Source organism: Ranitomeya imitator, chromosome 6, assembly GCF_032444005.1.
Source record: "Ranitomeya imitator isolate aRanImi1 chromosome 6, aRanImi1.pri, whole genome shotgun sequence".
Lineage (NCBI taxonomy): Eukaryota > Metazoa > Chordata > Amphibia > Anura > Dendrobatidae > Ranitomeya > Ranitomeya imitator.
This window is the reverse complement of record NC_091287.1, coordinates 45,902,186-45,927,998: the sequence shown is the minus strand read 5'-3', so window position 1 is coordinate 45,927,998 and position 25,813 is coordinate 45,902,186. Positions and strand designations below refer to the sequence as shown.

The following is a 25,813-nucleotide window of genomic DNA, read 5'->3' as shown; positions in this document are numbered from 1 at the left end:
TTACCCTTCCCCAATTTCGTTATTCGCACAAATTCAGATAACGCCGGGACATACTAGACAAAATCATCAACATGTTGCAACACACATCACAACCACTGGGTGGCCACATCTCAAAACGGACTGCAAAAAAACCTCCCAACAGAGTATCGCAAAAGCACATTTCTTTTTTTTTTCTATAAAGTTGGTTATTTCATACCATATCCCATATCTGTTTTATGAAAAGATCCCTATTAGTGATGAGCGAATACAATCGTTCCTCGGGTTTTCCCGAGCACGCTCGGGTGATCTCCGTGTATTTGTTAGTGTTCGGATATTTAGTTTCATCTCCGCAGCTGAATGATTTACAGCTATTAGCCAGGCTGAGTACATGTGGGGGTTCCCTAACAACCAGGCAACCCCCACATGTACTCAGCCTGGCTAGTAGCTGTAAATCATTCAGCTGAGGCGATGAAAACTTAATCTCCGAACACTAACAAATACTCGGAGATCACCCGAGTGTGCTCGGGAAAACGAGCAATGAGTATACTCGCTCATCACTAATCCCTATTGAAAAAGACATTGATGTTGCTTGGAGTTGATGAGAAAAAAGGATAGCCAACAACAAACAGAATATATATTACAATGACAAGGTTGATGACCTAACGACACTTTATAGAATCCACACACAGACATAAATATGTAGGCCTCTGTCCAATCAGTATAGATGGCGTGCTGTATAATCTGCCTACATGGCATTAGTACCAGATGTGCAGTGATACTATACACGAAAAGACTTAACGTAATTGAATCTTACAGTTTTCCAGTACTGATGGATTGGAGATGTTGCTTTTATCAATCTGATGTTCTGATGCCACCGAAGTGAAGTCTATATCTCCCACGTTCAAGATAGCAGCCAGGATACTGTACACACTTCCAAGTTCCTTCAAGTAAATGTTAAATAACTTGTAAAGCAATTTCTTTATAACGACAGAGAAAGTAATATTTTCAATCGGTATACGAAAACATTTTTATTAAAAAGGAGTTGGCACCTTTAGAGAAACTTCATTATTTAAATGCACACTAAAATATATTTTGTTCTCAAATATATTAAAGTAAACATTTATATATGTAATATACTGATAAATAGGGTTGAGCGACCTTTACTTTTATAGGATCGGGTCGGGTTTCACGAAACCCGACTTTTTCAAAAGTCGGGTTAAGTGAAATCGGCCGATCCTATAAAAAAGTCGGGGTCGGGGTCGGCGGAAACTCGAAACCCAATGCAGTGCATTGGGTTTCCAATGGTTCCCAGGGTCTGAAGGAGCGGAAACTCTCCTTCAGGCCCTGGGATCCATATTTAAGTGTAAAATAAAGAATTAACATAAAAAATATCGCCATACTTACCCTCTGACGCGCCCTGGTACTAACCGGGAACCTTCCTTCCTTCGAATCAGCCTTCCAGGACCTTGCAGTGACGTCGCGGTGACGTCGCGGCTTGTGATTGGTCGCGCGGCCGCCCATGTGACTGCTCACGTGACCAATCACAAGCCGCGACGTCACCGCGACGTCACCGAAGGTCCTGGAAGGGCTGATTCTTAGGAAGGAAGGTTCCCGGTTAGTACCAGGGCGCGTCAGAGGGTAAGTATGGCGATATTTTTTATTTTAATTCTTTATTTTACACTTAAATCTGAATTCCGATACCAATTCCCGATATCTTAAACATATCGGGAATCGGTATCGGAATTCCGATTCCAGATTCAGAAGATCGCCGACTTCATGGCCGACCCCACACAGGGTCGGGTCGGGTTTCATGAAACCCGACTTTTCCAAAAGTCAGCGACTTCTGAAAATTGCCGACCCGTTTCGCTCAACCCTACTGATAAATACTCTGAGCGTTTAAGAATGGGGCAGGCTCTTCATTGTCTTACTATTGTGACAGCTTTGTGAGACTTGCTGCTCCTGAACTGGAAAATACCACTGTGTTGAGGGGAGAATATGAGTGAGCAGTAGATTTGCTCTGCTTTTTACTATTTACTGAATGCTATTATATAAGGAGCAATGTAAGATGGTTTCCTATGTATTACACTGATGAGTAAAAGGGTAATAATGTTTTGAACTTTTGACTTTCAGGCTCCATATCTCACCATCCTCTACAGCTTGGAACTTGTCACTACCATCAATTCATAGACAATCATCTTGGCTATCTCATACATAAATTTGACTTGCAACTATTTAGCATATGATTAGTTATGCAGATTCTTGTCATGTTACTGTATTGTTACTGTTATGCTCCTAAAAATCAACATTTTTATTTTTATTATTTTGTAAATTCACCTTTGACTTTCAGCACCTGAAATCCTTCTGGTCATGCTCTCAATCAGATTCAAGTATGTCTCAACCGAAATCTGATGCCCTATCTCTCCTACACATTCCCAAAGTTGGTGCATACTGGTCGACTTACTTGGGTATGTATACTGTTGTGAATTCTGTGGTCAAGCTCCCTCATGTGGTCATGAGTGGTACTTCGGCTGGTTCTGTCTATGAGCTTCCTTTGGTGGATGTGAGTGGGGCTGCGGCTTCTGAGTTTCCTTCCTCAGGTGACGAGGTTAAGTCGTTAGGTGCTGCTCTATTTAACTCCACCTAGTTCTTTGTTCCTGGCCTCCAGTCAATGTTCCAGTATTGGTCTTGCTTCCTCCTGGATCGTTCTTGTGGCCTGTCTACCCTGCATAAGCTAAGTTTTGCTTGTGTTACTTTTGTTTGCAATATTTTCTGTCCAGCTTGCTATATTGGTTTTTCTTACTTGCTGGAAGCTCTGAGACGCAGAGGGAGCACCTCCGTACCGTTAGCCGGTGCGGAGGGTCTTTTTGCGCCCTCTGCGTGGTTGTTTGTAGGTTTTTGTGCTGACTGCAAAGCTATCTTTCCTATCCTCGGTCTATTCAGTAAGTCGGGCCTCACTTTGCTAAAATCTATTTCATCTCTGTGTTTGTATTTTCATCTTAACTCACAGTCATTATATGTGGGGGGCTGCCTTTTCCTTTGGGGAACTTCTCTGAGGCAAGGTAGGCTTATTTTTCTATCTTCAGGGCTAGCTAGTTTCTCAGGCTGTGCCCGAGGCGCCTAGGTCTGGTCAGGAGCGCTCCACGGCTACCTCTAGTGGTATGATAGGATTAGGGATTGCGGTCAGCAGAGTTCCACGTCTCAGAGCTCGTCCTATGTTATTAGTAACTATCAGGTCACTTAGTGTGCTCTTAACCACTAGGTCCATTGTGGTTCTGAATCACCAGTTCATAACAGTATACAGCTTTTTCTTCAACTCTAATCACAATTGTTGGATTGGGTTGCGGTCCAGGGACTGTGGGGACCAATCCAGCACCTCTACTTCATTGTCACTGGACCATTTCTAGACGTATGCTTCAGGTCATTGTCCTGCTGGAATAATATTTCATTCTTTTCATACCCATTGTACACGAGTGTATGAAGTAACTCATCTTGTAGGATAATCACATATAGCTCAGCATTGAGACCACCATCAATCCTGGTCAAGTGTCCAATGACTTTTGCTGTAAAACAACCCCATGTCATCAGTCTTCCTCCTCCAAACTTGTTACTTTACAGTTACTTTAATTTCTTAATCCATTAGCCCCTTTTTCTCTTGTTTCTTCCATACCCATTTGCACCCCTCAGAGGCTAGTCTTTTGACGTTCATCTCATTGCTCCAAATTACCCATTTCCAATCTTCTACTGTGCTCTTTTCGTATTATTTTGCAAACTCGAGCTGACACTTCTTATGACAATATTGAAGTCAAGGCTTCTTCACCATTTTTCATGCCCACCATTGCAGACTTGTGTAAAGTGCATCGCATGGTCCTTGCATGGACATCTGTGATCTGGCTATTATGAAGCAGTGGAGCCACCTCCACTGCTGTGTTTGTTCTGCCAGAACTGATAGACCTTGTGATGAGCCAACTTCTTGGCTCTGATATTTTGCCTGGACGTCCACCTCTTGGCATTTGAATGGATTAACGGACTTTGTTTCATATTCTTCCAACTGTCATGGCACTCACATGATCCATTTTGCACATTTTCTTGGCCGACAGACCGCTATCGATGAGCTGGATGATGCTATTTCTCTTTTCTTGGGAAATCTTCATGGCTGCTCCTCAACTTGAACCAGTGACCTTTCGCTTGGGAATCAACTCAATAACACACCGAGCTATTAGGGAATGTGAGGACAGGGGTTGTATTTTGTAGTATTCAGAAAGAAAAAGATTTTTCCACCAAAAGAACCAAACAGTAACAATGCAGTGACGTGATAAGAATCTGTATAACTAATCTTATGCTAAATAGCTGCAAGTCAAATTTATGTATGAGAGAGCCAAGATGATTGTCTACGAAATGATGGCAGTCTCACGTTAGATGCAGTAGTGGATGGTGAGATATGGAGCCTAAAAGTCAGCGACTTTGTGTTCCATCACAACTCATAACAGAATGAGTGTCTTGAGAACACCGATTCTGTTAACAACATAGCAGACAAGGTGGCCCATGATCAGACAGGCCCTTCTGGCATTTGCCAGAATTGCCAGATGGCCAGTCCGGCCCTGGCCAAGATGATTGTCTACGAAATGATGGCAGTCTCACGTTAGAATATAGAAAATGGGGTGCTCACTACCCTGATTTGGTGCTCAGGAGAAAAATAGAAACATCCAAAAAAGTAACTCCAGCACACATGGAGTGCTGGAGTTACTTTTTTGGAAGTCTCACGTTAGATGCAGTAGTGGATGGTGAGATATGGAGCCTGAAAATCAAAAGGTCAAAACATTGTTACCCTTTTGCTCCTCAGTGCATCAGTGGAAGGAGGAGAGGGCTAGAAGAAGCAGCAACCAAGGTATACCCTGTAACTGACTTCTACTCAGGTTGCTGCTATTTGCGAATATAGTGAGATACACAGATTAACCCTTTACAAACCCTCTGGAGGCAGCTCTGTTTTTCTCTTAAACATTATCCCTTTAGAAGCACCTACCGCATGTCCTCATTCTCGATCTGGCAGCTTATTACACAGGGACCTCTCAAAATGATAATAATATTCTGTATAATATTCACAGTCTTGGTGGAAAGTAAGGAAAATTATTGCCTGATTTTTGCTTTTCTGATTTACAGCCCATTGAGATATATTGGTAAATTAACTCACTGTGTTTGTGCTTCTCTTGAGCGTGGTGAATTACTATTATTGTATTCTGTAAATCAGTAACTTGACAAACCATCCTAACAGGCAAATTAATTAATACATAATCAGCCTATCATCTACCGTCACAGGCGGTATCTCGCACACACCACATTTTATATTCATTCTGCTAAAATGAATGTAAAACCCATGCTTCTGAAATAAGGATAGAGATAATATGTAATATACTCATTCTGAATACATTACAGTGTTTATTTATTTTACTCGCATATATAGCACTATTAATTCCACATACATTATCATCACTGTCCCCTTTGGGGCTCACAATCTAAATTACCTATCAGTATACCTTTGGAGTGTGAGAGGAAACTGGAGAACTTGGAGAAAACCCAAGCAAACACGGGGAGAACATACAAACTGTAATATTAAATATTAGATCATCTGGAAACATATTGTTTCTCCAAACCCATATTCCCCCATTGATTTTTCTTTCAAGCGAAAGCTCCATTATTATTATTATTATTATTATTATTAAGAAACTCCAAAAGGATATCCCACCAAAGAAGAAAACGGAGTACTTTACTATTAATCTCTATTCATTTTTATTACCAAAAATGAATTATAATAAAAATATAGTAACAAACAAGATAGCATATGTTCAAAAAAAGACAACCAAAAGATGTCCCAGTAATGTGCAAAAAACAGGAAAAAGTTTTAGTTTATAAATATACGGAGTAAATATTCATTAGTGAAAGTGATCTACCATTTTAGTCATGATTGTATACAGTGCGTACGGTAAGTATATACGTAGAGAAACACCTTCGCCCTGACAAACGAGTCAACTAGTGTATCAAGTGTCATGTGGTAACCCCACTTTCACTAATGAATACTTACCCTGTATATTTATAAACTAATGCTTTATCATGTTCTTTGCACATGAAAAATTTATAGAGATTAATAATAAAGTACTCCGTTGCATATGTTGTCCTTGGTGGGATTTGAACCCAAGACCCCAGCGAGGCGAGACTGTGCTAACCACTGAGCCACGGTGCTGCCCATAATATATTTTATGTTTACAAAAAAATATGCTGTAAAACATGATTTGCCTCATTCCAGATGCCTAAGAAAGTGCAAACATATTATTTCAGAATCATTAAGAAACGAATCAACCAAATCATTGAATTCAATTGCTAATTGGATTTGGTTCACATTATGTAACTGGTAAAACTCACCAGAACAATTTATCACTCAATGCCAAGGAGCAGTTGCAAAAGCATGTAGAAAAACTCCATCAAAGTGTAGTATCAGTTCTACATTAATCACTCTAAGAGGACCTGTCACCGTCCATAAATATGTATATTTTTTTACTCAGTGGAAATGTCGCTGTTCTCCTGAATCCAGAGTTGTTGCATCGTCCTCCTGCTTCTCTACGTTCCAGACATATGGCCACCTCCTCCCTGTTTGTAAATTAGGCCTTTTTTTATCCATGGAGGCATGGTCGTGAAGAAGACTGCCACAGAAAAGTGTTAAGGACCACGCTCTCTTGGTTAACTAAGCTAGATTTATATACAATTAGTAACAAAATGTGGATCAAAAGACCTATAATAAATTATAGAAATGTAGAAAGCATTGAAGAGTACCAAAAGTATCTTTAAATTACTCTTAAAGAAAAATATATACCGTAAAGTCAAAGGCCCATGCTGTATTAGATACCAATGTATACATTTTATTAAATATAGAAAAAATTAATCACACATCAAAATCACTCCATGAAAACCCAAAAAGGCAATGTGATCAATGGTAAATCCCCTAAAGGCATAATATATAGGGTTGAGCGAAACGGGTCGGCCAGATTCAGAAGTCGCCGACTTTTGGCAAAGTCGGGTTTCATGAAACCCGACCCGACCCCTGTGTGGGGTCGGCCATGAGGTCGGCGATCTTCTGATCTGGAATCGGAATTCCGATACCGAGTTCCGATATGTTTAAGATATCGGGAATCGGTATCGGAATTCATATTTAAGTGTAAAATAAAGAATAAAAAAAAAAAAATATTGATATATTCACCCTCGGACGCGCCCTGGTTCTCACCGGCAGCCTTCCTTCCTAAGAATGAGCGCCTGAAGGGCCTTCGATGACGTCGTGGCCCGTGATTGGTCGCGTGAGCGGTCACATGGGCGGTCACGCGACCAATCACAAGCCGCGACGTCATCTAAGGTCCTTCAGGCGCTAATTCTTAGGAAGGAAGCGTCCGAGGGCGCATCCGAGGGTGAGTATATTCCTAATAGGTATATACTCACCCTCGGACGCGCCCTGGTTCTAACCCGCAGCCTTCCTTCCTAAGAATCAGCGCCTGAAGGACCTTAGATGACGTCGCGGCTTGTGATTGGTCGCATGACGCCCATGTGACCGCTCACGCGACCAATCACAAGCCGCGACGTCATCGAAGGTCCTTCAGGCGCTGATTCTTAGGAAGGAAGGCTGCCGGTGAGAACCAGGGCGCGTCCGAGGGTGAGTATATCAATATTTTTTATTTTGATTCTTTATTTTACACTTAAATATGGATCCCAGGGCCTGAAGGAGAGTTTCCTCTCTTTCAGACCCTGGAAACCATTAGAAACCAAATGCACTGCATTGGGTTTCGTGTTTCGGCCGACCCCGACCGCGACTTTTCTATAGGATCGGCCGATTTCACTCGACCCGACTTTTGAAAAAGTCGGGTTTCGTGAAACCCAACCCGATCCTATAAAAAGAAAAGTTGCTCAACCCTAATAATATAGTATCAATATATATAAAGAATAAATTACCAGAATAAAGTAGTAAGAGTATAAATTTAAGTTGAAAGTAAACAAACAATATAGGCGTTTAGAAATCCATGATTACAATGAAGTAAAACAACTGTGAAACTGAATTTTAATAATCCATGGTTATAAGGCTACGTTCACACGGTCAGTATTTGGTCAGTATTTTACATCAGTATTTGTAAGCCAAAACCAAGAGTGGGTGATAAATGCAGAAGTGGTGCATATGTTTCTATTACACTTTTCCTCTAATTGTTCCATTCCTGGTTCTGGTTTACAAATACTGATGTAAAATACCAACCAAATACTGAACATGGTAACGTGGCCTTATATGAATAAAAATAACTCCAATCGAGACAACAGTCAATAATAACATACAAATCAAATCAAATCAAATCAAGGTATAAAAAAGGGGTTAGCAAAACCAGTGTAAAAACATTCCCTCCAAAGAGGACAATTACCCACTACACCCCATAGTCCATAGTCAGTGAGCCATGTGACACACACTGCCCGGTACCACGACGCGCGTTTCTCAAATAATTTCATCAAGTGGTATAGAGTTATATATGAGGAAAAGGAGGCCTTATTTCACAACTGGAGAGGGCCAGGAATAAAAAAAACAACAATGCCATATTCAGAAGAACAGCAATATTTACACCAGGTTAAAAAATACATATTTATTGGAAGTGACAGGTCCTATTTCATCTTGAACATGGGGTACATATTGTGACACTACCGTCTAACAAAAATCCTGAAAAATTGGAATTGTTTGTTTGGAATATGGGAGAGTGGTCTAACTTCAAATAAAAATAAAAAATGGTCCATCGTGACCACAACATAGCAACAAAGGACATCGGAAATGAAGGGGACACATACATTTCTAGGTACTAAAATGCACTGTACATTATATAATCAGTACAACTTTCAATGGGAATACAGTCCAATAATGTACAATACTTTAGTCAAATAAAAAGTGAAAAAGAGATGTAATCACTCACCTCCATTGTAAAACCTATTACTTTGAAACATTGTTCAATTAAGTCAAACTGAGTTTTATAGAAGGCGTTATTCATAAAGTCTTGTACCATTTTAATATGCTCGTTCTCCAGGTATCTGAAAGTTGGCAGAGAAATGATTAGCACTGAAATGAGAGTGGAATAGTAATAAGTTGCCATCGTTGGGTATCATGCTTCATTCTAATCTATGCCATTACCTGGGAGGCTTGTTTTCTGGCAATTTATAATGCACAAGTTTCTTCTTTTCTGACAATCCGGCGTAGATGTAATAGAAAATGTGGAAATTTTTTTCTCCTCTGAAAAGAACGAATTGTCAAAAAAGAGGTGAAAATTGAGTTATTAAAAGGAATGGCTGATATAGTTGATTTTAGCTTTTTTTTTAAGAGATGTCAATCTGTCGAAGAGTAATAATACATTGTAGATATTTAAGTTTTGTTTTTAGAAGCTTTTTTAGGGGCGGACATATTGCAACTAAAATAAATGGGAGACAAAGAAATTTCATAAATTACTGCAGTCTCCGGGAAGTGATAAAGATGAGGGAATTGGAGGGGAACAGGATAGATACCCTCATATGTACTTAATCTAGATTTTTTGTTGCCTGTACCTCGGGAGCTACATGTGACTCGCGGTCCCATGAATTGTGGCTTGCTGCTTTTTGCCAGCTTGGTGCATTAGCAAACAGGTATGAGGAGCACACCTCAAAAAGGTGATTTTTGTGAGTAGCCCTACACAAAAGACCAGACTTGGATGCACATATACAGGTCTTAGTGGTTTAGAGATAATTTAAGTATGGTGTGCTGGAGACATGATGATACTACTGGTCAGGAGAGGTTCTTGAAGCTGGATGTGACAGTGTGTTAAGTGTGGAAAAGCTTCGGTTATCATTATACCTGTAATTTGGGCTTTGGTTGTCACTATTGTGATGGGATGGGAGCCGGATGGGGCTTATGACCCTCTCTCATAGCCGAATGTGGCTCACAACCCTCTCTCAGAGCTGAATGTGGCTCACAACCCTCTCTCAGAGCTGAATGTGGCTTACAACCCTCTCTCAGAGCTGAATGTGGCTCTCAAGGTCAGAAAGATTGGGGAGCACTGCCCTAAACTATTTATATGTGCACATAATAGCTCTTTCAAAGACAAGTCCAGCCATACATTTATATGGCCAGTCTATTACTCTGCTCCTGAGAAATCAGCTTTTGATGTGACATACCTATGAGGCCGAAGAGCTATGTGTAGGTCTGATGCCTTTGTCACTCCAGCTCTATTCCCCGCCCAGCACCGCCTCCTGCTTAACTGACAGCTTCTATTCTGTGTGACTTCAGGCAAAGTAACCATCAGTCAAGCATGACGAGGTGGAACTGGCCGGGGAAAAGAACGGGAGTGACAGAGGCTTTAGATTAGGTTAAGAGAAGTCCACTTGAGTATGACATGCGCTACCCGGAAGATCTGTGCACACCTTACTATTTGCTAGCTATATGCTCTAACCGGACATAGTGATAGGGTACGGTGGCGCAGTGGTTAGCACAGCAGCCTTGCAGCGCTGGAGTCCTGGATTCAAACCCCACGAAGGACAACATCTGCAAAGAGTTTGTATGTTCTCTCCATGTTTGCGTGGGTTTCCTCTGGGTTCTCCGGTTTCCTCCCATATTCCAAAGACATACTGATAGGGAATTTAGATTGTGAGCCCCAACGGGGACAGCGATGATAATGTGTGCAACCTGTAAAGCGCTGCAGAATATGTTAGCGCTATATAAAAATAAAGTTTATTATTATTATAGGGTATTCCAGGTGGAACTGCCGCTTTCCAAATGTACAGTTCATAACTTTTTACAGCCAACTGAAAAGCAGTATGATCATTTATGAAAGTTTTCCTGCCCAATAGTAAAATGAGCATTTTAGCTTTATTTATCTGTAATTGGACTCATAAAATATTCAATTTGATTCTTTTGAGACTTACATGGACTTTTAAGTAAACAACAGCCTCGACAGGTCTAAGAGATCCAGTTATTAATACTGTATATGCAGTTTATATTGTGGTATCTGGTTTTTGATTAAATCTAAATTAAAATATATTGGAGAAAAAAATCTCTGCTTGAGATCATTTACTAGAAATATGGATTGTTTCCTTACATCCTTACAGGAGATAAAAGTCAGCGTTGATCATGTGATGGAAACACAGAAGGAGGGCTCATTATACATTAGAGGTCTGATAACTGCAGTTCAAGGTTCTGATTCATCAAGACCAACATTGTTCAGGCTGGTCTTAATGAGGAGGTCTCATTAATCAAATGCTCTTGATTGATTAAGAGACGCTTGAATCAGGAGTGTTGGACAAGCGGTGTATACCTCACCACAATTTCTACTCCAGTCCCCGTGAATGCCACCACTCGTCATGAATTTGATGAGTGGTGGTCACTACACTCTCTCCCTGCCTCAGCTCCTCCAACTTTGTCAGAGCTGGGAACAAAAATGGCATAAGAACGTCAAAAGGCGCAAAATTTCAGTGCAGCCCCAAGCTGCACATTTTGAAAGCTTTTTTACTCCAGACTATTGGCGTAAAAGCTTAGATGAATCTGGCCCAAAGTGTCTCCTCACACAAGCATTGTGGCTTCTTTTTATAGTGGCAGCCATGATCCTGTAACAGAATCATCATATGACAGATCTGTACAGTAGACTCTTGATCTTTACAGCGTCACCTCGAGCATTTGTGGAGAGCTCTCGCCATTCGGGCAACAAAAATAGCAATCACTCATGCACTAATTTTTTAGCCATGGTTGATGGGAATTTTGAAAGAAGCCACCACAGTGGCTCATGGTCTACATCTAAGGAGCCAAGCTCCTGTGTTTCTCAAGCACCAGATACTTCCTATACAGATTTAGAAGTAAACCACAAGGGTTCCCACTTTGATAACTGCCATACACTGATAAGTACACTATACACTATGCACACAAGGACACCGTTCTCTCCTGGTTCTCCTCCTATCTCTCTGACCGATCCTTCACTGTATGTTTTGCTGGTTCCTCCTCCTCTCACCTTCCCCTTACTGTTGGGGTTCCTCAAGGATCAGTCCTAGGCCCCCTCCTCTTCTCGTTGTATACTGCCCCTATTGGACAAACAATCAGTAGATTTGGTTTCCAGTACCATCTCTATGCTGACGACACCCAATTATACACTTCTTCTCCTGATATCACACCGACCTTTTTAGAAAACACCAGTGATTGTCTTACCGCTGTCTCTAACATCATGTCCTCCCTCTATCTGAAACTTAACCTGTCAAAAACTGAACTCCTCGTGTTCTCTCCCTCTACTAACCTACCTTTGCCTGACATTGCCATCTCCGTGTGCGGTTCCACCATTACTTCAAAGCAACATGCCCGCTGCCTTGGGGTCATCCTTGATTCTGACCTTTCATTCACCCCCTACATCCGATCATTGGCTCTCGCTCTTCTTACCTGCATCTCAAAAACATTTCTAGAATTCGCCCTTTTCTTACTTTCGACTCTGCAAAAACTCTTACTGTTTCACTTATTCATTCTCGTCTGGAATATTGTAACTCTCTACTAATCGGCCTCCCTCTTACCAAACTTTCCCCGCTCCAATCTGTCCTGAATGCTGCTGCCAGGATCATATTCCTCACCAACCGTTACACCGATGCCTCTACCTTGTGCCAGTCATTACACTGGCTACCCATCCACTCCAGAATCCAGTACAAAACTACTACCCTCATCCACAAAGCACTCCATGGCTCAGCACCACCCTACATCTCCTCCCTGGTATCAGTCTACCACCCTACCCGTGCCCTCCGCTCCGCTAATGACCTCAGGTTAGCATCCTCAATAATCAGAACCTCCCACTCCCGTCTCCAAGACTTTACACGTGCTGCGCCGATTCTTTGGAATGCACTACCTAGGTTAATACGATTAATCCCCAATCCCCACAGTTTTAAGCATGCCCTAAAAACTCATTTGTTCAGGCTGGCCTACCGCCTCAATACATTAACCTAACGATCCCTGTGTGGCCTATTTATAATAAAAAAAAAAAAAAAAGGTTCCTCGCATCATGTTCTCATACACTTTATGCAGTTAATAGCCCACTGTGTCTGTACTGCTACATACTTAGGCAGTTAACTGGTTCATGCAGCTTTACATGAACACCCGAGCCTTACACTATAGCTGGTCCGAATAACTAAAGCAATTGTTACCATCCACCTCTCGTATCTCCCCTTTTCCTCATAGTCTGTAAGCTTGCGAGCAGGGCCCTCACTCCTCCTGGTATCTGTTTTGAACTGTATTTCTGTTATGTAATGTCTATTGTCTGTACAAGTCCCCTCTATAATTTGTAAAGCGCTGCGGAATATGTTGGCGCTATATAAATAAAAATTATTATTATTATTATTATTATTATTATTATATAAAAATGGCATGTCTTTTCATTATGCAAAAAATAACCATTGTTTTCTGATTTCAAAATACCCCTTTAGAGCTTTTCAGAATGCCTAAAGGAAGCATACCAGGATGGTATGACCAAAACAAACTAATGGTACGGCTGATTATGTGTGAAATGGACAGATTAAAAATTATAATGGTTTTCAGGCAAGAAATTAAAGAGGTTGACCACTACTTTAACATTGATGACCTGTCGTTATGATAGGTCATCAATGTCTTATCGTCGGGGGTCCGACACCAGGCACCTCCGCTAATCAGCTGCTCTAGGTGCCGGTGGCTGCCATTAGTGCTCAGTTGCGATGCAGCTTTGTCTACTGATAATGCTGAGGCTGGGTACGGCTCATCCGCCCCCTATTCAAAACAATATGAGGAGGAAGTGCAGTACCCAGCTATGGCCACTATCAATAGATGGAGTAGCTCCATAACTGAGAATTTCTGGCAGTCACCGGCACAGAGAACGGCTAATTTGTGGGTGTATCAGGTATTGCACACCTGCTGATCAGACATTGATGACCTATGCTAAGGATAGGCAATCAATGTTAATCCTTTCTTAAGGTTTGAAGGCTCATTCAAATTAGTCAGGAAGCACACTGGGGGCGTGTCAATAAATTCCAAGTGTACTGACACACCCTCAATGTCCTTCTAGGCTAATTTATTGTGATTTCAAAGGTTGACTTCTCAGCCAAGATATCTCAAATTACTATAAGACTGGAATCTTTTTTTTTCTTGTACTATGACCCATTTTACACCCATACCGCCATACCACTAGTTTTGATTTGTAAAATACTAATTTGGTGGTCAATATGGTCATTAAAAAAAAATTCTAAAATCTCATTTCAACTCATTTGTATATTTAGCTCTTGTTTACAGAAACAGGATGCAATGGAGAATGTAGTGATCAGAAAAAGCAGCCCGGGGGATCAATGGGCAGAATATTGTCAGCTTGACTCCATCCAAGGTTACGTCTACACTGAGTGTTTGATTGTTACAGGGTCTGGCTGTTATGAGCCAGTTAGACGTATAGAAGTATGGTGGTAAGCTTGTAGATATGTATGACCTTGTTCTGTACAATCGTAATGATGCGTATTGACACTCATGCTACATCAAGTTGAGATGCACATATGTAGTAACTTATATATTAGAGAAAATATAGATAAACGTTTAATGCTATGTTTTGATAAATATATTAAGAATTAGTGGTTGATTTTTAAAAATATTTCTCCCGGATATTGAAATTAACAGACTAATAGTAAATATGTCAAAATAATAATATAATCACCAATCACCTATTCCAACCCCCACCTCTTTGATGGTCCCTGCTGGTTCAGCAGTGATGTCATCATGTCCAACATTCACGTGATCACTGTAGCCAATTGCTGGTCTCAGAGATGACACCTGCATGTACAGCACGTGACCTCTGAAGCCAGTGATTGGCTGCATCTGTCATGTGAGTGATGGGTGTGACTGGCAGGGACCAACTGATCAGGGGAGGTTTGAATATGTGAGTAATGGCTAGTTTGGTATTTCAACACAATTCTTGCCTTTATTACATTTTTCCAATCACCATCGTCCCCCCCCCAAAAAAAAACTAAAACCTTTAATTTGAAACTTAACTGATTGATATCAATGAATCAACATTGTAACAACGTACATCGCCTGGTGGACAACTCTGGATTTTTCCAGGAGGTATTCGGAGATCTGGGCTGCTACAACTGTTCCATTGTTGATGAATTTCATTTCTAAGTATTTCCCAAAGCGACTTGAATTTTCGTTAATGATAGTGCAAGCATTTCCAAAGGCTTCCACCAGATTATTCACCTGCAAAATCTTCTCCTGCAAGGTTCTGTTGTTTGCCTAGAAAAAGGGAATCCTGCTTACAACTTGATCTTAGTTTCTTAAACTCTTCTTCTTGAACATTTGGTAATGAATGATGGATCTTACAACAGAAGCCCTAAATCTCATCTAAGGACAGACCTCTATAACTGGCGGAAAAACTTGGAAAAAACAATAATTTTACCATTAATCAGGAACTTAATAACACAATATACAGTTATTTGACTCCCAGGTTATTATTAAGAATTTTGGCTGCATTATTGGAGACAAAAATGTAATCAATGACTTATAACATGAGGGCTCGTTTATCATTTATCAAAAACCTGATCTCATGGCTCCTTTAAATCATAGCAATCACCTTTTTAATACTGGATATACAAAGTGTAAGTGTATATATACTGTATACACATATATATATTGTTGTCTAAGATGTCGGCAAATTATGTCTGACATTTTGCTGGTTATTTTATGACATCATATTAATAATATGAATGAGATCATTTGTTGGCGATATTGCATTATGATTTTGAATTGTTTTTACAATTTTCTAAATCATTTTTATAAATAATATTTTCATTCAAGTTAATGTTTTTTTCACGTTTGCTTTTTTTTTGTGTTTTTTCCTTCCCTTCTTACAAGAGCTATAACTCTTTACCAGATAGCCACACGATTTTCTTTCTTTTTAAATTTGATAAAATTTGTATCCTTCTACAAAAAACTTCTTTATTTCATAACGAGTGCACTGATTTCCCTTTATGATAATTGTCTTACAGCAATTATACCATTTAGATTTTACACTAATGATATCATTTTAAGTAGAAGACCAATTATATTCTGTTCGGTGATGAAAAACGTTTTTTTTTGCAGAATTCCAGCTTTTCACAATGAGCTACGCTTTCCATGAATCCGAACAAATACCATCGCTCTCCTTTGCAGAGATTAGCTAGACAAACAGAATTTATTTTGTAAAAGTTAAATAAGGCTGTTTTGCAATGGAAATTCCCATAGAGCCACTAGGTAAATTTCAGGCGTGAAGAAAAGCTTTGTTTATGTTGATTTTCCGCAAATAAGTTTGCCAAGTTCCCCAAGGGAACAAGTGTTTAAGGAATGATTTACAATATCAAGATTAATTACATTTTACAATACATTCTGTAAATTATACTCTTTCTTTTAGACACAAGGTTGAGAAAATGACCAGAGATATGTACTAAAGATGATTGAGTCTTTTAAGATTCAAATTCACCAATTTTGCCAAATTTTCCACAAAAATTTGATTCACAGCGAATCTCAATATGGCCAAGCCTCTAATCACCCAGAAAGAACATATATAATACTTTGAGGTCTCTGAGTATTGTATTGCATCCCTTTTGAGCTATTTAATGCAAACATAAAATTAGGAAATGGGGTTTTATCTGCCTTCCTTTTTTGCAGTGCATCAAGAATAAAAAAAAAATGGTGTTATTAATGTGCTGTTACTGCACAGATCAATCAATTCACAGTCACACAGACTCTACAGGTCCAGCACCTCCCTATTATTGGAATCTGTTTATTAGTCACCTACCACTCTCATTTTTGATGTTTTTCAGCACTGCAGTAGAACATCACAATCAGATTTGGGCATCTATATCCCATATATGTAATGGTAAAGTCTGACATCCTATCCCTATGCTGCAAAATCGAAACATTGCCATTGATTTCCCTACCGTCATCTTGCATAGTCCCTGTGATTACCACAAACAAAAATGGTGACTCAAAGTGTCTATAATAAATGCAAAATTTCATCAGGGAAGGACGAAGGACATCCGAAACGCGCGTCGGGGTGACGCGCCAGCCTTAGGGTATATACGTCTGCCACTCACTTGAGGTATTTATGTACATCCTAGCATTTATTATGTGGTACTTTTTATTTGATAGTTATAACGCGACATCCTCCCTGGCTTATCCCATGTAAACAACAGTAGTGGTTCTAATTAGTGTAACCGTGTGTTTCCATACTAGAATGTATATTGGTGAATAAACAAGATAGATACATAGTATGTGATGGATTGGTGTAAGACTTTTTTTTAGTATAAATTAGATAAAGTACCTGGGTATTACTTAGGCTGGGGCGCTCCACTTTGCACAGCTGTTGGTGTTTTTTAGTGGCTGCAATCTATGCCTTTTGTCACTGTCATTTACTTGTCTCTAATTTTTTGATATTCTAAATTAAATTTTGCATTTATTATGGACACTTTGAGTCGCAATTTTTGTTTGTGGTTTCCACATCCTCCCCCTTTTGTCCAGGTCTATTAGCAACTAGTCCGAAATTGTTCCGGAGTCCTTTACTATAGCAGCAAATGTTTATTGAGTATAAGAGAAAGTCAGTACATAGATCCATACCATGTGGTTGCTGTTGCTTTTCTTGAGTATCTTGTATCTATAGTCCCTGTGATTGATCATTCTGATAAGCTGCACTAGACAACATGATGTAATAGCTGCAAGGCATTATGGGGAAGCCTGCACCGCCACATCTGATGTCATAAGGCTGCTCTCCAGTTGATTCATATTTTATTTTTTCATTAATCAAATAACAAATTGTACAAATTCATCAGGACTTGCCAGCTTCGGAAAGTCAATTTGCAACAGATCGATCCACTCATCTCTAATAAATGCAAATGATATAGTGAATATTTTTAAAGGTAGTCTTTCAGAACAAAATAACTGTTCAAACCAAGCACAGGTGCTTGGTGCACCCATAGCATGGCCAAAAGTGCACCTTCCCACCTGCTAATTTTTACATCTATTGCTGCCCTTCTCTGGCTCTTGTAAAGCCATAGCTCAAAATTACGGTAGTGAAGTACAGAAATAGATGCAAAACAAGTAGATGAGATTGTGTATTTGTGGCACCCCTGGGGTCCAGTCGCCACAGAGTGTACTGCAACTGATCCAGAGGTGTGGTATCCCACTCTGAGGCAAGTAAGGAGCACCCAGGACTCTAACACTCACATCCAACACACACCAGTTCAGTCAGGGCACCTGGGCATACCCTTAGGGAGGAAGGCCTCATCCCAGGATGGACAGGAATGGGTGGTGGGAGTCGGTGGGGTAGGTAGAGTAGGGGAGGAGCTTATTAGGAAGAACAGTGGGCAGAGCAGTTGGTCCTAGGAGACCAAAAGAGAAGGAGTGAGAGAGCAGAGCAGAAGAGAGAATTGAAAGGGAGAGATTGAAGGAAGCTCCCGGGAGTACAGAAGGGGTCCTAGGGGCACGGGAGGTGCAGAAGCAACTCGTGGGGCCTGTGTCCAGACGTGGAGGGACCAGGTCACAGTTAGGGGACTGGCCCCAACTTAGTGCAATACTTCAAGTTCAGCTAAGGAACCGGAGGCTGTGGCTTTGCAAGAGTCACAGCCACATCCACCCAAACATCGCCAAAAAGGCAGCCGTATAGAATCCAGGGGACTGAGAAAACATCGCCAACAAGGTTCATGGCTGCTGGCTTGAGATACTGTGGGTTAGGTGCTGGGCAGGAGAAGTGGAAGCTAGCTTAGTGAGATGGCCAGAGAAAGGCATATGAAAGGATTCCTGGAAAGGTGCATCCTAATTTACCTGGGAGTTTGCTGGACCACTAACCTGGAGAACACAGCATCAGGCTGACGTTTGTGGACTGGAGAACTGTGAGTAAAAGTGGAAACTGCACCTTATTGTGTCCTTATTGTGTCCTACAACACCTGCCCAGCCTACCACAACCACTATCATCTCATCACTTATACACACAGTTGCCCTGGGATCTAGCTCTACCTATGTAGAGCTGTACCAACTCTGCTGCATCACCAACAGCCCCAGTGGACTCTGAAGCAGTGTCGGCTAAAACCTTTATTGCCGAGTACCACAGGTGGCGTCATGAACAATCTCCCATAAACTTTATTTCCCCTTTAATTGACGCCCAGGGCCATGGACCAGACCCTTGGGGGCGCTCCATACTGAGCAGTTATTAACTACTATATGTGAAGACATAAAATATGATTTCACCTTTCCAAGGACTGTGAGTTGCTGGACTAGAAGATGAGCCCCTTCTGTCTTTCCGGCACCACTCTCACCAGAAATCACAATGCACTAAAATTAAAAAGTTAAAATATAGGATTGTATTACCGTTAGTTTAGTTTTTTTTTTTAAGTACAAACCAATTGATGCACTAGCTTCTAAAACTTTTAGTAAATAAAAATAATGTCCATCACAAATAATCAGTTTTTTTCCAATAAAACAAAAAATAACTGAAACATGGGCAATTTTTGACATTAGCCTTTGCCAGGTTGGTGGATGCGCATGGGCAAAAGAATTGATGCTGCTTCCTGTCCAAATTCAGCTGAAATGTATTGCGGTGCAGAGACACACCAGCTCCCTGCACTGCAATATATGCAGCCACCAATCAAAGGCCGGCAGTTGACATCATGTGACGCCCGTGGCTGGCACCATGAAGTCGGTTGCTGGCCTCTTCTCCGTTTATAGAAGAGGATGTCATGCGTCATGACAGTGGAGGAAGGTAAGAAGAATTGTTTAATTTTTTTAATGCGTTGGAAAAGAATGGCAGGAAGGGGACAAAAATGGAGGACATTATAACAGGAAGTAGAATAATAAGGTGGAGGACATTATACTAAGAAAGGGCAGAGGATATCCTGACATTATTACAGGAAGGGCCCCAGGATGGAGGACATCTTACTGGATGGGACCCAGGATTGAGGACAATATTACAGGAAGGGGCCGGGATGGGAAACATTATTACAGGAAGGAGCCAATGATGGGGGCCATTATTACAGGAAGGGGCCAGGATGGTGGCAAACATGTATGTATTTGTAGGATCTAGAATGATACAAGGACCAAGGTGAGGGTGCCAGGCCCAAATTTTGCATCGGGGCCTATCGAAATCTATTTATGGCACTAAATGAGGTATTTGATATTTTGACATTTACGTTGCTTATACACGTGTCAGAGTATTTACGTTAATCATTACCTTAATATATTTTTACAACTACACCGTGTTCCAAATTATTATGCAAATTGGATTTAAGTGTCATAAAGATTTAATTGTTTTGTTTTTGAAATAAACTCATGGATGGTATTGTGTCTCAGGTCTCAAAGGATCACTGAAATCAAACTTAAACACATGTGTTAATTAGTTTTCCAGGTGATTCTAATTAATGGAAAACTACTTAAAAATAATGTTCCACATTATTAAGCAGGCCATAGTTTTCAAGTAACATGGGAAAAAGGATCCCTCTGCTGCCGAAAAGCGTCAAATAGTGCAATGCCTTGGTCAATGGATGAAAACATTAGATATTTCACAAAAACTTAAGAGATTTGTGACTGAAACAGAGCACAGACAGAGTTCATGCAGATAAAGGCATAATGAGGAACGTTTCTGCCAGACAAATTCATTGGATTAAGAGAGCAGCTGACAAAATACCATTACAAAGCAGCAAACAGTTATTTGAAGCTATGATTAATAGTCACACTGGTGCTCACCCTACATATAACAGTCCTCAGCTACTGGAATCAACCAGGGTAGTGCCGCCCTGTATGTCAATGTACAATTCTTATAGCAAATAGATACCGCGCTTGAGGATACCTGAACAGGGAGAGGACTGGACAGGAAATTAGACGGGGAATTCAAGAAACAGATAGGCTCAAGAAAACCCAAGTATATTCCACGTGGTATAATGCCACTGCAGCAAGTAACACACAATCAATCCAACCAAAACCCCTAAACTGACCACATAGTGTGCTTAAATTCATAACAGGTGCCAATACCCATCAGCTTACCTCTATTATTGTGGACGTTGCTGAATATGGGATAGTGCTGGACACCTGTTGATCTGCCTGGTGTATACACCCGGGGCTGCGGCATTGTATGGATCAGGTGACAGAATGCAGTGCTAGTCTAGGGAAGCTCCGGCCGGTAGCGTTCCCTGGATACCGCGTGAACCAAAAAAGATGGCCGCTAGGCTCCTCCTATCAGTGACGTCACATGCAGTATGGAGCGCTACAGTGCTCAAAAATGGAGAATGAAACAACCAATGCGTTTCAAAGAGGCAACACTCTTCTTCATCAGAACCCTGATCCATACAACGCCGCAGCCCCGGGTGTATACACCAGGCAGATCAACAGGTGTCCAGCACTAGCCCATATTCAGCAACGTCCACAATAATAGAGGTAAGCTGATGGATATTGGCACCTGTTATGAATTTAAGCACAATATGTGGTCAGTTTAGGGGTTTTGGTTGAATTGATTGTGTGTTACTGGCTGCAGTTTCAAAAACCTGACCTGCACATCCAAACATAGACTGAGTGTGAACAGGTGCTGAACCCAGAGTCGCCAACTCGTATATAGTTAAGTAAAAAGGGCAGCACACTGCAGCGCCAAAACATGCAAACTTGAAAACACGAAATTTGAACTGCATCACTGCACTAGAAATATGAAAAATGAGAGCTTTTAGCGCATAAAAATGGCCATATTTATGTGTACCTCGTAGCCACTTTACGGCATCTCTCTTATACGAGGTCCTACGCTTGACCTACCTCACCGAGAATAAACGTCTCCATCTGAATGGGTACATGTGAAACCTCTTCTTGGACTCAAATTCTCTCTTTCTGTGGAGGGGTATTGGACCTACTATAATTAAAACACCTGTGGCTAGGAGGTGGGGAGTGCACGATCAGAAGGCTAAAGAATACATTTCAAAAACCTGACCTGCACATCCAAACATAGACTGAGTGTGAACAGGTGCTGAACCCAGAGTCGCCAACTCGTATATAGTTAAGTAAAAAGGGCAGCACACTGCAGCGCCAAAACATGCAAACTTGAAAACACGAAATTTGAACTGCATCACTGCACTAGAAATATGAAAAATGAGAGCTTTTAGCGCATAAAAATGGCCATATTTATGTGTACCTCGTAGCCACTTTACGGCATCTCTCTTATACGAGGTCCTACGCTTGACCTACCTCACCGAGAATAAACGTCTCCATCTGAATGGGTACATGTTAGCCTTCTGATCGTGCACTCCCCGCCTCCTAGCCACAGGTGTTTTAATTATAGTAGGTCCAATACCCCTCCACAGAAAGAGAGAATTTGAGTCCAAGAAGAGGTTTCACATGTACCCATTCAGATGGAGACGTTTATTCTCGGTGAGGTAGGTCAAGCGTAGGACCTCGTATAAGAGAGATGCCGTAAAGTGGCTACAAGGTACACATAAATATGGCCATTTTTATGCACTAAAAGCTCTCATTTTTCATATTTCTAGTGCAGTGATGCAGTTCAAATTTCGTGTTTTTAAGTTTGCATGTTTTGGCGCTGCAGTGTGCTGCCCTTTTTACTTAACTATATACGAGTTGGCGACTCTGGGTTCAGCACCTGTTCACACTCAGTCTATGTTTGGATGTGCAGGTCAGGTTTTTGAAATGTATTCTTTAGCCTTCTGATCGTGCACTCCCCGCCTCCTAGCCACAGGTGTTTTAATTATAGTAGGTCCAATACCCCTCCACAGAAAGAGAGAATTTGAGTCCAAGAAGAGGTTTCACATGTACCCATTCAGATGGAGACGTTTATTCTCGGTGAGGTAGGTCAAGCGTAGGACCTCGTATAAGAGAGATGCCGTAAAGTGGCTACGAGGTACACATAAATATGGCCATTTTTATGCGCTAAAAGCTCTCATTTTTCATATTTCTAGTGCAGTGATGCAGTTCAAATTTCGTGTTTTCAAGTTTGCATGTTTTGGCGCTTCAGTGTGCTGCCCTTTTTACTTTACTGGCTGCAGTGGCATTATACCACATGGAATATACTTGGGTTTTCTTGAGCCTATCTGTTTCTTGAATTCCCCATCTAATTTCCTGTCCAGTCCTCTCCCTGTTCAGGTATCCTCAAGCGCGGTATCTATTAGTTATTTGAATCTGCTGGCACCTCTGGAGTCCCTGAAACCTCAAAGTGTAGGATCCTTCAAAGGCTTGCTGTGGTGCATAAACCTACTATTCAGCCACCCTCAAACAGTGTTCACAAGCAGAAACAGTTGCAGTGGGCCCAGACATACATGAAGACTAATTTCCAAACAGTCTTGTTTACTGATGAGTGTCGTGCAACCCTGGATGGTCCAGATGGATGGAGTAGTGGATGGTTGGTGGATAGCCACCATGTCCCAACAAGGCTGCGACGTCAGCAAGGAGGTGGAGGAGTCATGTTTTGGGCCGAAATCATGGGGAAACAGCTGGTAGGACCCTTTAAGGTTCCTGAAGGTGTGAAAATGACCTCTGCAAAGTAAATAGAGTTTCTGACTGACAACTTTCTTCCATGGTATAAAAAGCAGAAATGTGCCTTCAGGAGCAAAAACATCTTCATGCATGACAATAATGCACCATCTCATGCTGCTATGGGCATAAAAGGAGATAAACTCATGGTGCGGCCACCATCTTCCCCTGACCTCAACCCTATAGAGAACCTTTGAAGTATCATCAAGCAAAAGATCTATGAGGGTGGGAGGCAGTTCACATCAAAACAGCAGCTCTGGGAGGCGATTCTGACTTCATGCAAAGAAATACAAGCAGAAACTCTCCAAAAACTCACAAGTTCAATGGATGCAAGAATTGTGAAGGTGATATCAAAGAAGGGGTCCTATGCTAACATGTAACTTGGCCTGTTAGGAGGTTTTGGAGTTAAATAGCTGTTTTGTTCAGGGAATGTGACCTCCTAATGCTGCAAATTCAACAAAAGAGCATTTTCAGTTCTTTAAAACATCAAATGTATAGAAATTCTACTGCGCCTAATAATTTGGAACAATGCATGAGTTTTTATTCATTTTGGAGATTTTACGGTTATCATTGGGAGGTTTCTTAAATAAAATTCGATGTATAATCTAACGGGTGATGACTTTTATTAGACTGACTGTCATTTGCACCGACCATTTAGGAAAATCCGAGAAAAATATAATTTGCATAATAATTTGGAACACGGTGTAATTAGCGTGCCAACTGGACTTTTCCAATAAAAAGGAAATTTGTAACTATTCCCCCAAGAATAAAACATTTATCTAAGAACTAATATAGGACTCCTTTCTTAAATGGAACTACAATATTACAGTAGCAAGCAAGAGGATGCGCATTTTGGGGAAAGGACATGACAGAGTCCTAGAGAGGGAAACAATCACCAGGCCCTCATGTCCAGGAAGGCAAAACCGACCACCAAAATGGGTGCGCATATGGATCTTTGCTGCAAAGCTACCTCTTCATAAACTAAGACTAAAAATGGGTGGTATCATGGGGAGGCATATGGAGTGCCTATGCTGCTGATGTTGGAAATTGCAATTTGTACATTGTCAGTGCACACGAGTCTCGGTGATCAGAGTTAGGCTGCCGTCACACTAGCAGTATTTGGTCAGTATTTTACATCAGTATTTCTCAGCCAAAACCAGGAGTGGGTGATAAATGCAGAAGTGGTGCATATGTTTCTATTATACTTTTCCTCTAATTGTTCCACTCCTGGTTTTGGCTGAGAAATACTGATGTAAAATACTGACCAAATACTGCTAGTATGACGGCAGCCTTAGGACCAGCATGCAATAACTAATGATGAAATATGGACACAACAGTGGATGACTATTTTATAGAAAAAAGGAATTACCTGATCAGAACTATATGTAACCATAGACTGGTAAGCTATGTCGGCCACAGCAAAGATATGTGGAGGGTTTGATGTCCTTTTTGTGCCTGTGTATGTTTCTGAATGCTGTAAAAACAGAATGGACATTGGTATAATGCAAAGCGATAGCAAATCCACAGCAGAATGGGTCCGGTGTAAAATAGATACAGAAGAGTTTTCTCTATTCGTTATTCCAGGCTGGTGATCAGCCTCAGCCTATAATTGGAAGGATGACCATGCATTGGAACCCAGAGGAGACCAGGTACTGGGGACCTGGTAGGAGGGAGATTGGGGAATTGGGAGGGTGACCATCTCTTTTATTTTTTTAAACTTTTGAAGAAAATCTCTTTAGGTTTAGTCACCTTTAAGAATAATCTGCAGTAGAAGATCTGCCATTTTTTGCATGAATAAAATTAGCTTTCTCACATATTATATACAAAAAATTAAAAAATACTACTAAACATACTGACAAGGATCCAATGAGACTTAGTAGTGGATGAAGAGGTGATGCAAGAAGTGATGCCGGTGAAGAAACCTTTTATGGCCAATTTATCTCACTAATGAGTTTGTCAGCACAAAATGGCTGTTCAAACCAAGCACGGATGATCAGTGCACCCTTGGCGTGGCTAAATATTTCAGCGCACCTTTCCATTTATCTCTGCCCACTTCTTTCTTGAAGTAGGCGGGAAGGTGCACTCAACTGCTCACCACGCCAAGGGAGCAACGATCGCCTGTGCTTGGTTTGAACAGTCATTTTGTGCTGACAGACTCCCTGAAAAACTTCATAGCGCGATGAATAAGGCTAAATACACTTTTGCAACTGATAAGGTGTTATCTGAGCATGCTGAGATTTCAGGGTGCACGAAAAATATTTTAGAGTACCCCGCACCTGCATGTCTCAC

At 41.0% G+C, this 25,813-nt stretch overlaps 1 protein-coding gene across 1 annotated transcript in view; it reads right to left on the bottom strand.

The window, feature by feature from the left end:
- MYO3A (myosin IIIA) overlaps positions 1-25,813 on the bottom strand; it is a 173,227-nt gene that overhangs the window by 83,938 nt on the left and 63,476 nt on the right. The window contains exons 11-16 of the mRNA XM_069732227.1: positions 24,894-24,998; positions 19,259-19,342; positions 15,072-15,274; positions 9,173-9,271; positions 8,958-9,072; positions 794-920 (exon numbers count right to left, since the gene is read on the bottom strand). Of these exons, the coding sequence (XP_069588328.1) occupies positions 794-920; positions 8,958-9,072; positions 9,173-9,271; positions 15,072-15,274; positions 19,259-19,342; positions 24,894-24,998 (733 nt within the window). The remainder of the gene's footprint in view (positions 1-793; positions 921-8,957; positions 9,073-9,172; positions 9,272-15,071; positions 15,275-19,258; positions 19,343-24,893; positions 24,999-25,813) is intronic.